We start from the raw sequence: 14,626 nt of genomic DNA, 5'->3' as shown, positions 1-14,626 counted from the left end.
AAATTCAAGGAAATGAGAAACAAGATCCAAGGTAATGATAGGCCCAAGGACAGGACAAAGGAGGGACACACACATAAATATTAATTATCAGTGTTGTAGTCCTTGTGTTGAATGGTGCATCAGTAGATGTATAAGTAATAAAAAAAATGAATAATGGATTGATACAAAAGGAGTAAGAAGGTAGGAGAATTACTTAAGAACAAAGTCTACCTTCTTACACGTTTTTTTGCATCCACAATATCTTAGATATGCCAAAGTAGTAATTTTCCTTAATTATAAAAATAATTACTAATTATTTTCTTAAGTTATGAGAGCATTTTCAGAAGAAAAAAACCTTGCTGATTCCATGCTTTTTCAAACCCAGCAGTCATTTGGGACTTGAAACATTAAAATAAATGTACCTGACATGAGATAAGCATTTCTTTGCCAAATTTGCCAATGTGGAATTTTGAAGCTATTCATTCTAATCAAGAGCCACGAGCTCTGTCCTTGTAGCTTATCACCATCTCAAAAGATAATACCTTAGAACTCTTAGCTGTCTTTTAAAAATTCTGTCTCAGAAGGTACTCACAATAATATTAGGAAGTAGTCTTTTGCAAGTCTGCATATTGTATTTGATAACCCATGTGGAAAATAGAGAAACTTTTAAAGTACACATTTAGGGGAAACTTTCAGAGATTTTGCAGCTTTGATGAATTTGAGTTTCCTTCCTTACTAGTGTCAGGTGATATGAGGAAATAGGGAAAATTCTGTGACCTTGCATTAAGGCTCCGACTTGTCTATTTAAAAATGCTCCTAGGGGTAAGAAACAAGATCTGACTAGTACCCTCCACCCCAGATCACCAGGTATCCTGAGCACATTCCCGATCCATACTTAAACCAGCTGTACAACATAGCTATGAAAATTTGCATTTCAAAGTACACTTGGCCATGCAATATTTATTTTTGTTGTTGCTCTGGTAAAGTGCAAAGTGCCCCTTTGTTTACAGCCAACTGCTCTAAAAGATGAATGACTTGGAGAAACTCTCAAGAAGATGTTGCTGGCCTCCTAGATATTTCCACAACATCTTTAAAGAAAGAGGAAATGATTCATTAAGACATACAAGTATCGTCCATGTAGAAGTACAGAAAATCAATTTATTTTTCAATAAGCAATGTGGAAGGAAAAGAAATTGATTTATTAAGATTGTTGTCTTCAGGGTTGAGCATCTGCAGGTTCCATCCTGATGGAATGAAATCCGTAAGATTTCCTAAGTTCTTCTGTTAAACTAAAAATTTTAACATGTTGAGTATTACTTAAAGCTAAATCACTTTCCTTTTTTCTGTTTCACAGAATTTTCTTTATCATTGTATTATATGTTGTAATGGAAACTTATTTGTTTCTAAAAAGCAAACCATCCTTTGAAACTCAAAAAGAAGCCTACAACTGTGTTTATAGGAGGATGACTTGTATCTCTGACCATGTTTTGTCCTTCGCTAGATTCGTGTAATGAAAATGAAACCCTGTGTGGCTCTGATGATAACAATAGGGTATCTCTTTGTTTTATGCTCCATACCTAAAGTAAATTTCCTCACTATTGAGATACTCTTGAAGGAAGACATTATTAAAGAGATATTTTCTAAAGATTATTTATTAATTCATGAGAGACACACAGAGAGAGGCAGAGACATAGCCAGAGGGAGAAGTAGGCTCCATGCGGGGAGCCCAATGTGGGACTTGATCCCAAGACCCCAGGATCACGATGTGAGCCAAAGGCAGATGCTCAACCACTGAGCTACCCAGGTGCCCAATTTAAGAGATAGTTTATGAAGAATAAAGAATGGGATTTTCATGCACTTTGAAATGGTGTTGCTTTATTACAAAGGGAAAGAGACTTTTTCAGCTGGCTGAGAAGGAAGCAAGCGTGATCTTTAACTATTCCTACAAATGTGTATAATGTCTTACCTCATATTTACCTGATTAGGATGATTCTTCCCCCGACCCAGAGATCTGGATTCAGTTAAGTTCTCTGCCCATGTATGGTGCTCTCTTAAGAATGTCAGGACCGGAGGTAGAGGAACTCTCAGAGGTTTCCAATTTCACAATGGAAGACATCAACAACCAGAAAATTAGGTATATAACCACTTTATATTACTTCACAGAATTTTTAACAAATTATATTAAAATATTTAAGCAACTAACCAGTAGCTCCCTTGAAAGATTATACTACCCCATTTCTAAACAAAGATGCAGCCATTTTATCTGGCTTGTCATGTAGCTCATTCTTTTGATTCTTGTCCTCACCTGTGTAGGTACTCAGCTGTGTATGAGACTGATGATAATCTGGTTACTGATGGCTTCCATTTCTCTGTCTCCGATACGGACCACAACCATCTAGACAATCAGACGTTTACCATCATGATCACTTCTGTTGAGAATCCACCTCCAGTCATTGCTTTTGCTGACCTTATCACGGTAAACAATCCTCAGATCAATGAATAGCGAGTACTATGGAGAGCTGGAGTCTGTACTGATGTCAATATAGGATTTCTACCCAAATCGGCTGCCAGGTTCTTCCTCTAAAGTTTCTAGGCAATAGGGTCTAAGATATGCATGGTTTTCAATCATGAGTTTTTCAAAAAGTATGAGAAAAAATACATGCAGAAGGTCAAATAAATATATTTACGTTATTTAGTCAAAAATATATGCTAGACATAAATGCTAGATGTGTATAGTATTTTTATACTACACTAGGTGTGTATAGTAGTGGGAGTTAAATTATAAATGGAATATATCTTTTAGGAGTTAAAAATCTAATGTTTGCAAGAACTAAAATATGGGGATATGGACAGTGTCCCCAAATCACTTCTTAAGTCAATACTTATTTAAATGTTATTTACAGTTCCTTGGGGGTGGGGAGGGTGGGGGGCATATGATATATCCTGATTATAAGGTTACCAGACCTGAGTTCAAGTGCTGGTTCTGTTACTTACTAGCTGAGTGACCCTGGACCAATGATATAATCTTTCTTAGCCTCAGTTTCCTCATCTTTAAAATATAACTACTCCTGTTACCCAAAGGATTGCTCTGATATTAACAAAATACCATTTAAAAGCCCCCAGTATGTACCAACACATGATAGGGATTCCTTACAAGTTAATTCAATTTCCTTGTCCTGTTCTACATACATACACAATGCTAAACACTTAGGAGATTTTCTGGGTTTGTCAAGCAACTGAAAATCCATAAAACTGAGTTGTTTCCAAATGGTTTTGGTATTCCATACCTTGGGGAACCCATTTAGACCTTCTCCATTCCCAGAGTCAGAGTGTCCTTCCACTTTGTACCTTGTCGATCTTCCTGCATTTGGCCAAGAATTGTTCAGAGTGAAATGGCTTGGTCATGTCCAGCAGGCCAGCAAAAACCACTAGGATCAGGTTGCAGAGTTAGCATACACAGCAGAGCCCTAAAGGAAAAAGTTAGCTCAAGCAACTGCTTTTACTTAGACTGATTTATTTCCCTCCTTCAATATTAAAATAAGTACTAGCTTTCAGGTATGGTGATCCCTTTCTTCCTGCACACCTATCAATATATACTATAAGAGGAGAAGTGGGACTTTCATCCTGGGTGGGAGCATCTATAGAACAGTCACCCTCACAGTATCCTAGGGAGGACTTGGATGGATCGTCCTACAGCTGCAGGCTTTTGAATGTTGATAGTGAATAAAGGCGACCATCCACAGCATCTGTGCTGAGGTGGGTGATTAGAATGGGCCAGAGCTGCTTTATAACCAGATCCATCATTGAAGGAAGCACAACTTTGAAGGGAGACACAGAAGTCTTAGTGTCTGAATGTAGCTTTGAGAGGCACTGAAAGATTGCCTCTCAGAGCAGCAGCATGCACATCCTTCATCTCCTCTGTAGAGGATCTGTTTCCTCAGAGGAGTGGAATTGGTGCTGGAAGGTCACCCCAGGCAGCACTTTTTAATTCACTTCTTTTACTGCAATTCTGTGCAAAACCGCCCAAGGACTGTACAATCTTTTCTTTCTTAGGTTGACGAGGGAGGGAGAGCCCCACTCTCATTTCACCATTTCTTTGCTGCTGATGATCAGGACAACCTCCAGGGAGATGCCATCATTAAGCTAAGCGCTCTGCCCAAATATGGCTGCATTGAGAACATGGGAACAGGTACCAGCAGTAGCTTTGCTATAGAATTGTTCCGGACCTAGCAAGAGGGGAGGGTCAGGGGAAGAAACTACCTCCAGGGAAACTTTGATGCGGAGGACTAAAGAGAAATGATTCCATTTCAAAGAAATGAGAAGAAGGACGGTTTCATTCACTCAAAAATCTACAGAACATTGTCTGTGTCCCACGCATTTTTTTAGGCACTGGGGATATATCAGTCAACAGAACAAATAGAAACCCCAGCCTTCACGTTGCCTTAGATCCTGGTGATGGTAGACAGATAAGAAGCCTAATAAACAAGAAGATTGTGTAAGGTATTAGGAGATAAATCAGTGCTATGAGAAAAAATAGAGCAGGGTAGGGGATGGGGAGTGCCAGCAATGGGGAAGGCAGGGCTTACGGATTGCACTCAGAAACGAGTGTCAAGGAAATAAAAATGCCTGTCCTTTCATGGTGAGTCAGCTGCAGTTGAGCTGAGCCACAGCTAATGGCTCAGCTCCTTCGAAGGATATGACATGAATTGAAATGCTTGCCTTCCTGTCTGTGACCCTCTCCTCCACATCCCTCCCCCTGCACCATCTGCCTGGACCCCCACTGCCCTTGCTGGTTATCACAGGGAAGGAGAGGTGAGAAGGCCTGTCCTGTCCACTGGCCCCCTGAGACCATGGTGACTGGCAGTTGAGACAGCTCCTGGCAGGTTACTGTGATGCTGCCTCCTCAGTGAAATCCCTGAGTGCCAGCGCTGGGCTCTAATTGGTGTGCAGCTAGCAGCTCCCGCAGAGAGGCTCTTGACTGAAGGTGTTTGTGGCCAGCTTGCTGCCTGGGATCTGAGCCTGGTCACCAGAAATTCATTTAGCAGGGGCCATGTTTTCCTCCAGAAACTCTCGAGTCCTTTCCCTCATCTTGCCTTTCATTGAGTGCACTCAGATTTCTTTATTGCTGAATCGGATTTATCTCAACAAATGTTTGCGCTAGAGACAAAGGATGTCAAGATGAGTGAGACACAGCTCCTGCCCAGAATGGGAGACAGGTCGGAAGACTAATAAATCACGATAAATAAAAAATGCTAGGACAGGGAAGGGGCAAACCCTGAAAAAATTACATAGGGCAAAACAATTTTGCCTGAGAAGGCAGGAAAGGCTGAGGAGGGGACATTTGTGTTGCAGTTTAAAGGGTTAGTGAGAGTCTCACTGTGGGCAGAGGGAAGAGCATGGGCAGAAGTGGGAAGTCATGAAAGGGTAGCTGGCCCCACCCTACACTTCTCTTCAGGTGGTTTCTTTTTAAGCCTTCCTGATGTGATTTGATGTTAACCTGGAATGCATGCAGAGGAGTATTTCCCTGGTCTAGAAGTCAAATTTCTGGAAGCTCTAGCTCTCCAAAAGTGATGCTCAAACTTTAATGTGTAAGACTCACCTGGAGGGCTTGGGAAAACAATTCCTTGAGCAGCAACTCCAGAGTTCCTGTATACAGAGGCTAGGTGAGGCCTGTGCATTTGCATTCCCCCACCCCCACCCCCAGCTCGTAGGCGGTGCCACCACTGCTGTATATTAGTCTGAGCCTGGAAATAAGGAAGAGATGTTCAGGGGACTAGGGGCAGGGAGGTGCAAGTAATTATCCCAAGACAATTTAAGAACTCCAGCCTCTGTTCCATGGGTGTTCAGCACCAAGTCTGTTTCGTGTATATGAAACTAGCTAGATTCAGAATCCAGCAGATCAGCATGACGCCTTTCTAAAAATATTACAAGAAGCAGCTTTAACATCTTACCAGCAAAACCGGAAGAAACAGAATAATTATATTGTTAGGTATAAAATCTAACAGCATGGACTCTACATTCATTTAGTACTAGCACAAACAGAACAGACCCACCTTGATTACCTTGAGGGCATGTATCACCGTGTTCCAGCCCTACGCAGTAGTAATAGATGTTCATAATGATAGCCTGCATGCTTCAAGAACTATTTAATTTGCCCACAGTATATTCTGCTTAAGAAGGCAAGGAAGCACATTAATGAGAATGATTTACGTGAAAAAATAGAAGGTGCAATTTTAAAACCTGGAAGGCTGGTGTTTAAAGCTTCAGTGACAGATTGACTTGTAGAATGGCTTGTTTCCCAATGACAGAAAATAAGTCATTTCTCTATTTCAGTATATTTTTAGGCATCATTTAGTTTACTTGGGCTCTTTCTGACCCAAATAAAAAAGCCACATTTCTCATATTTATAGTAAGCAATGTAAAGGGAAAATAAAAATTTGAAGGAATTATAGCACTTCCTTCTGGAAACACCGAACTGTGTGTGCTAGAGATTGTCAGATCACATGTCACTCAGATTCCTCCATGCTTCTGGTATCAAGAGGAACCAAATCTGATGGGTAAAATCTAAGAGAATTCATGTTATTGAAGAAAAAACAATTGTCCTGTATTCTTACTTCAAATTATAAATAAAAATTTCTCAGTCTTTCTGTTGGAAGGTTAATAAAAAATGACACTGTCTACAATTCAGGAAGTCAATAGCCTTTTGATTTATGACCTGATCTTTGCAACAGGCCATGGAAGAGAAAAAGAGAAAGCCTTGTTGCTTTCACATACCCTATATATACACTTTTCTTTGTTGATATGTATCCAGGGGATGTTTGAAGACACAGGGGTTGCTTTTTCTCCTTTCTTTAGAAGAAAGTGTGGTAACCATTTAAAATCAGTCAATTAGAGACTCAGACCAAGGAAGAGACAAGCCATCCATCCTTTAGACAATGTTTACTCTTCTCCTTGGCCTTCTCCAGTGCTTGGTTGGGTTGGGATGAAAAGATGAGTTAACCAGACTAGCTCTATTTCTGGAGCTTTTAGTGGTACCTGAATGGTACATCTCAGTGCTTGAATGGCACCTGAGCTGTGAAGGGTCCTGAAGCATCACAGTAGCGCTGGTGTACCATCCCAGGTGCTGAGCACTGACCCATGGGGAGGTTTCCTTAAGGAACCGAGGTCAAATGAAAACATATTTAATGAGATATTTCTTAGATAAAAAGGTATATGGTTAGTCTTTTTTTACATAGAGAAGGAGGCTTACTCTTGCAGGATGTGCTAGGCAGAGTGGCTTTGAAATTGACCAAAGCTTAAGGTAGAGAATACTTGCATTTGTGAGGACTTACTTTATCACAGATTTCTAACAAAACAACCACTGATTCTTTTTTTTATTCTTGCTATATAAAATAACATTCTGAGTGCTTTCATGTATATTATCTCATTTGATTCCCTATGGAAACAGCAGGGCAGGTATTACCAAGTGTAGATGAGAAATAGTGGGGAAACTAACAGTTTTAACTGATTTAAACAGTAAACAGATTTAACCACAAGTCGTCCATTTCTAGTCTTGTGTTCTTTCCATTCTCCATTTTTATCCTCTCGTGTGCTTTTATCTTTTGCTGATAATGCTGTCATGTTTTCTAGTTCAGCCTAGTAAGAAGGAATTGATGGATGAAGGTAAAAGTTCTCTCTTGATGTTGATGCAGGTGATCATTTTGGCCCTGGAACTACAAGTGACCTAGAGGCATCATTCTCTATTCAAGATGTCCTGGAAAACTACATTTATTACTTTCAGAGTGTTCATGAAAGCATTGAGCCTACCCATGACATTTTTAGTTTTTATGTAAGTGATGGAAATAGTCGCTCAGAAATCCACAGCATCAATATCACCATTGAGGTAAATAAAGACTTTGAGGTTGGAAAAGTGGGCTTTTGACAACAATATCCCGCCATTAGATCACTTTATATGAACTCAAAAACAAAGAAGATTGCATTTGACCTTCAGTTTTAGAGATCAATTTAAAAATATAATGTGGACCATTAGGAAACTTGTAGAATTAAGGCTGGCATTTGGGATGATCTGATGTGGAAATCTGAATATCCACTTCAGGGTATAATGTGTTCACTCTGTAGGAAAACAGTTTGTGCGGGTCAGACACAGAAACTCTGTTAGTCTCATATTTAGATGGAAACTAACAAATGCCTATTTTTCCCTGAAATTATTGTATGTAGTTCTACATGCATACTTGCCTTTTCTTACATTTTAATACATTTATTTGTTAAATTGTAACATCAAAAAAATATGTTCCTTGATGCTGTATTTATTCTCATTTGAGCAGCTAGATAGCTTGCTTCACCAATGCAGGGAGAGAGAGATAAAAGATAAAACTCAGAATGGAATACCTTCTGCCCTGGGAAAATACCCTCAGCACCCTTCAGAGAGGGTATAGGGTGCTGACACAGGGTCAGGGAGACAGCTTCAGAAACCCACACATTTAAATATTGTGTCCTCCTCTATAGTACTGTGATATTCTTGGGGTTTTCTAAGACAATTGTGATATCAAATAATGTGCTCTTTTATCCCCAAAATATATTCATACTTCTCTAACCACATATCCATACTTTTTATTGAAAAACATGATCATTGTAACCTGTGGAAAATATCTTGAAGATTTCTGTAGAACATCAGTTTCTTTTCAAGGGGACATTTTGCTTGTGTGACTTGCTCTACTTTCAAGTGAAGTATTTTGCTGGGGAATTAAAGATGGTGACCCATTAAGTACAATTTTGATAGTGAAAGTTGGTGTGATAATGTTACTTTTGCTGCATAAGGTGCATTTTCTTTCTTCTTAAACCCACATCTGTGTGAGACCTGACATTTTAACTTTAATCAGAGGAAGAACGATGAGCCTCCCAGGATGACCTTGCAGCCCCTCGGTGTACAGCTAAGCTCAGGAGTGGTGATAAGCAATTCTTCTTTGAGCCTGCAAGACCTGGACACTCCAGATAATGAGCTGGTTTTTGTATTAACGAAAAAACCTGACCACGGTAGGACACAACTGCTATGGCAAGCTTCTTAATTGAGGTGCTGGATGGGTTTTTGGAATAAACACATAGATTTCTGTTGACTATTCCTATACTTTGCTTGAACGTAGTCCATTCTTTGCATCAAGGTAGAACCAAATTTACAGCTAGCCAATATTCTTTGGGGTCACCAGTTGCTCTAAAAGCCTGAATCCTAGGTAATTGGTGTCGCTGAAATTGAATTTCAGCTGTTTTCTTGTTTTCCTCTATAACCTAAGGCAGAGTAGGTTTAGAGTCCTGTTCTCAGAGTAAGCTTCATTGCTTGATAATCCTGGGCCATCTCATGCAAGGAACAACATGCAAGCCTTATTATTAATTGCACAAGGTGTTCACTTCAGGTTAGAGGTGTGCTAGATATCTTTATGAGCTTGATCCTTTTGCAAAAAAGGCACTTTTCCTGATTAAACCAGAGGTAAAAACCACCTTGGGAATCTTTTATCTATTTCTAAGTACCATTCCTCTGGTATTAGCCAGAGCTCTGGAACTTTCATCTCCCAGGTAGTATCTTAGTGTGTCATAACATCCTTGGTCTTTTAAAGATGAAGTTGTTACTGTTGATGAAGGTTAATGGAAAATTCTGTTGGTCATTGCATTTTATTTTCCCTTCCTTCACTTTCACTTTCTTTAATGAAACACTTTACATGTCCCATCATGATACAACCCTTGAAAACAGAAAAATATGCCTCAACACAAAGATGTCTAGTGTCTTTCTGAATTTAAAAGGGAATTTAAAACACAATCCCTTCCCCCATCCTAGATGCCCTAGAAGAAAGGCAGCAAGAGAAGAGTGCTATTTTCACTTTGCAGTAGGGGAAAATAAGCTTTAGAAAATGCAGTGAGGTTGAATTCAAGGCGGGAGATTTGATTTCTAAGCCACTATATCACCACATTCATTATGTCTCCTTAAGAGATTTTTGAATAGGAAAGGTTAGATTTTATCTTCTTTATTTGTGAATGAGTCTACAGGGCAGCACCCTGTGCTTCCATAGAAAATTCTGAGTTGTTGATCATTTATGTGTGTGTCACCAAGAGCCTCCGAGGTGGTGTACATTTAACTCAGGCTCATGCTAATTGACAAAAATCAGGCAATGTTTTGGTGCCATATTTATTCTACTATTGTTTCTTTGTTTTTCTTTACTTTCTCCCTCAGGCCATCTGCTCTGGAGGCAAACTGCTTCTGAGCCTCTGGAGAATGGGAGGGTTTTGACTCAGGGCTCCTCCTTCACCTACCAGGACATCCTGGCTGGGCTGGTCGGGTACATGCCTGGTGGTCCTGGAGTGGCAGTGGATGAGTTCCGGTTCTCCCTCACGGATGGCCTTCACATGGACACAGGGAGGATGGAGATATACATAGAGCTGCCTACAAGTGGCACCCCCCACTTGGCTATAAACCAAGGCCTACGGCTCTCAGCAGGTATCACACAGGAATAGAAGAGAGTGGCTGTGGTCCCTCTGTCCTTATTTCCTCTTGGTCAGTGTACATGTTAGCTCTGTGGGAGGATATTGAAATAGGCATTCAAAACTTAGACTGGAGGTGGGGAGAGCTATTGTGTTGTTTTTGTTTTTGTTTTCGAAGATTTTATTTATTTATTCATGAGAGACCCAGAGAGAGAGGCAGAAACATGGGCAGAGGGAGAAGAAGCAGGCTCCTTGTGGGGAGCCCGATGCAGTACTCCATCCCAGGACCCTGGATCACAACCTGAGCCAAAGGCAAACACTTAACCACTGAGCCTCCCAGGTGCCCCAAGAGCTATTATTTTAAGGACACTAAGAACTGTGAGTGACTAATATAAATCTCTTAACTTCTTTGGACCAGATGCCCATGTCTGTGAATTTGAGAAGAGTGTGTAGTACTTCCAGGGTCCTCAAAACCTTAATTTATCCAGCTACTCATAGGATCAGGATTCTTAGAACATGGTCATTGCCCAGCCAACCCCACAGAAAAACAAAAAACACAAAACCATAACAACAAAAGAAATCCAACAGAATTTTTAAGATATTTATTTTAAAAAACAAAAAAAAAGTGGGAAGGAGGCATGGGGGACAATTGGGAAGCTATCATACACTAAAAGAGATTATAAGAATAATTAAGATTCACTAGATACAGTATCCTAGGGTATAACATTTGCAAGTTTGCCTACGTGTAAGCATCACTGAAGGACCTGCAACAAGTGTCAATCTTAAAGTCAATTTGCAGTAGGGAGTTACTTAATTGGGGAGTGGGCCTTTTGCCCAGCAAAACATCTGCATCCCACTTGGTCCTATTTATTTATCTACTCTTACTGTCACACGTATTTTGTAATGAAAAATATATACCATAATGGTATTTGAAAATTTGGAGATTCCCCAAAGTCCCAATAATTAAATCTGAGATTTAACTTTACCATATTTACAAGCCAGTAAGTTAGCCTATGGTAGAAGACATGAGACTCCTTGGTCGGCAACAAAAATACTCTGTTACAGCACAACTGGCAGCATTGCCATCAGTAAGTTTGCATTGTTTCCCTCTGCACTCCAAGTCTGGTGGGGGTGGCACAGAAGGCCCTGATGGGATGCATTACAGAAGAGGAACACTGAGTTTGGGAAACTCCCCTGTTATAGTAACAATAAGCAAGACTGGTCTTTGTTCCGGAGGAAGATATCACCTTATCCCTCAGTGCTCCTAGCTGAGAATGGCCTGGGGAAAGCATAATTAGGCCTTGCATTGTTGGCATCACCCAACAAGAACACACAGTATGCCCAGGCCCAGCCGAACACCAGAATGTACTACACATGAATGACTAGCATCCATTTTATCAGAACGTACTATTTTTTAATGTGAGAAAATAGCTGGATGGGAAAGCAAGGGGCAGGGCTCCGAGAAGAGGTGTTTGCTGGTTGCCAGTGACTTGCCTCCATCCACAACACCTGCATAAACTTACAGGGTCCAGCACTCAGAGCTCCCTGTTTTGTAATCCTATAAACACTGATTTTAACTATTTGGTTTGAGAAGACAACAAGATATATTTGTAAGTTTATGTAGAGCTGTTGCTTATGACTTAGTTAACCTTAAGACAGTAAATAAGTTAGGTCTAAGCAGGTCTCACCAAAGATCTAGGAATTATTACATAGATCTAGGGAGGGGTAACTAATAGGCCACAGGAGTAGAGTGTGCATAGGGAAAGTGAAAATGGATCAGCAGAGAAAAGGGCTCAGATAGAAATTCAAGAGAGGATTAACAAATTGAAAAGTTGGGATGGTTTCATTTAGGGAAATTAAAATTTATGCAGCTGGAAACCGAGAAGGGCAAGCACCCAGTATTCACTGAAACCCAGGCAATGTGTAACCCACTTAGTCTCTAGTCTCTTAAAATCACTTGACATCCTATTCAGAGACAATGATGGGCAATGACCTACTCCCCCCCACTCTCTTCCAGGGTCTGTAGCACGCATCACAGAACAGCATTTGAGAGTGACAGACACTGATTCAGATGACCACCAGGTGGTGTACATCATGAGGGAAGATCCTGGAGCAGGGCGCCTGCAGATGGTAAAGCATGACAACCTGGAGCAAATCTCCGTTAAAGGCCCCGTCCGGAGTTTTACCCAGGCTGACGTTAGCCAAGGTCAGCTAGCTCTCTTCTGCCTACCCAGACTTCTATAAAGTCCACCCACAGTAGTAAATGGGAGTTAAATGCCTCATAGCTTATGGCAGTAAACTGCACTCTTTGTTTTGAAAAAGAGCTGAGTTATAGTTTCATTTATTCTTTCTTGTCTCTTCAATTTTTTTTGTTTAAAAACTATCCTTCTTGGCCAAAAAGCGTTCATGCTTTGGCATAGCATTGATGAAATTTGGGGCCATTACAGAGGGAAAAAAATCATTTTGACTTACTATGATGCTAAAAAGTGTGTGAGAGAGAGAAAAGGAAAAAGAAATGAATTGGGATGGATTAAGGTGAAAATTATGCCTGACTGAGGTGAACAATTTATATCTCTTTTTAGCTCCCCAAAGAGCATGAGTTAATGAACTAAGCAAAATGGAAGGGCATAAATCGGAGCTGCCTGGGGGAGATTACATAGCTCATCCCTCCTCCAGGAAATGCTGATGTAATGTAAAAGCATAAATGTTAAATGCTACGTAGTTACAGTTCTTTCAGGGGTAAGAAAGAGAAAAAAAAGTTACATAATGGGGGAGAAAAAGTAACCCAAGGTCACGAGATGATGTGCAATTCCATTTAGAGGTGGAAATAAGCCCCCGAGGAGCAGAAATAAGGGTCTTTTCCATGCACTAACACTCAAAATGGGTAGCAGCTAGACTCTCCTGAACCTGTCTGTGCTTTTCCAAAGAGGGTGAAATAGACAAAGGGATAGTAATTCATTAATTATTCCTTGCCTCAGTGTCTCTTGTAAAGATGAGACCAAGTACCTCTTCCCAGATGTCTGGCTATATTTACATTGCGAGGTACCTGGAAGTGATGTTGTGGCTGAACAAAAATATAAGATCCTTTGGATCCTTTTGACTTCTGTGAAGAGTTGTTTAATTTGCTGCTTGGTTATATTCAGTGTTATCTCAAAAATGACTGAAAGCTACGCTGGGAAATGGGAATGATGAGCTCTGGGAGAATATGGGACCACAGCTCCATGTCCCTGGCCCTATGACATGGGTATATAGCCAATAATGTGGGTGCCATTGCTGCACATTTTCCATGTGGTTACTCCTAAGACTTCCGTAGAGTCTTTCACAAAATCTGAGCCTCAACCATATGCAGTGCTATTTGGGATGATTTTATCATGAGAGTGTTTTTGATTATGAGGAAGTCAGTAGTGGGGAGGAGAAAGGGAGGAATTGAAAACTCTAGATTAAAAATGTTTAAAGCAATGTCAAAGTGAGGAAGGTGTTAATTGATTCATTGATGTGAATACCAATCAGATTCCCATCTGCCACTTCAGAAATAAGGCCAGAAAGTACTAGTAGTGAATCTTGATCTTCTTGTCCTTTTTTTACAGGCCAAGTAGAATACAGCCACAGGAAAGGAGAATCTGGTGGGAGCTTTGCTTTTAAATTTGATGTGGTCGATGGAGAAGGCAACACACTGATTGGCCAGTCATTTTCCATCAGTGTTTTAGGTAAGGGGTCATTGGGTTTCTAAAAATATTACAATAGGGCTGAAGTTATATAGTGTACCCTGTGCTTACCTTGAGGCTGGAGTCTTTCCTTTACTCAGCTACATGGGAATCTGGAATCCTATCCCCTCTGTTGTATGAAGCTCTAGCTCCTTGGTACACTCTCTGAATGACAGGACTAAGGATTATTCTGGTTTTACTCCTGGGCACCAGGCCCAGAATTGAAGAAGGGAGGCAGAAAGGATCCTCTTTCAAATCACATTTCTGATATTTTCAGAAGACACCTCCCCACCAATCATCACCACCAACAAAGGGTTAATCTTGGATGAGAACTCAGTGGAGAAAATCACTACTCTGGAGCTCTCTGCCACTGACCAGGAGAGCAAGCCTACAGAATTAATCTATAGAATCACTAGACAGCCTGAGCTGGGCCACCTGGAACATGCAGCATCACCAGGTAAGCCTATCATCCCCCG

At 40.5% G+C, this 14,626-nt stretch overlaps 1 protein-coding gene across 3 annotated transcripts in view; it reads left to right on the top strand.

Annotated features, from left to right (window-relative positions):
• The window catches only part of FRAS1 (Fraser extracellular matrix complex subunit 1), a 437,262-nt gene that overhangs the window by 338,564 nt on the left and 84,072 nt on the right, over positions 1-14,626 (top strand). For all 3 annotated transcript variants that reach the window (XM_055313090.1, XM_055313089.1, XM_055313088.1), the window contains exons 39-47: positions 1,965-2,113; positions 2,293-2,455; positions 4,033-4,168; positions 7,671-7,861; positions 8,859-9,012; positions 10,199-10,462; positions 12,464-12,652; positions 14,034-14,153; positions 14,428-14,607. In XM_055313090.1, coding sequence (XP_055169065.1) covers positions 1,965-2,113; positions 2,293-2,455; positions 4,033-4,168; positions 7,671-7,861; positions 8,859-9,012; positions 10,199-10,462; positions 12,464-12,652; positions 14,034-14,153; positions 14,428-14,607 — 1,546 coding nt within the window. The remainder of the gene's footprint in view (positions 1-1,964; positions 2,114-2,292; positions 2,456-4,032; positions 4,169-7,670; positions 7,862-8,858; positions 9,013-10,198; positions 10,463-12,463; positions 12,653-14,033; positions 14,154-14,427; positions 14,608-14,626) is intronic.

The sequence above is a fragment of the Nyctereutes procyonoides genome, unplaced genomic scaffold, assembly GCF_905146905.1.
Source record: "Nyctereutes procyonoides isolate TBG_1078 unplaced genomic scaffold, NYPRO_anot_genome, whole genome shotgun sequence".
NCBI lineage: Eukaryota > Metazoa > Chordata > Mammalia > Carnivora > Canidae > Nyctereutes > Nyctereutes procyonoides.
This window is presented reverse-complemented; position numbering and strand designations above follow the sequence as displayed.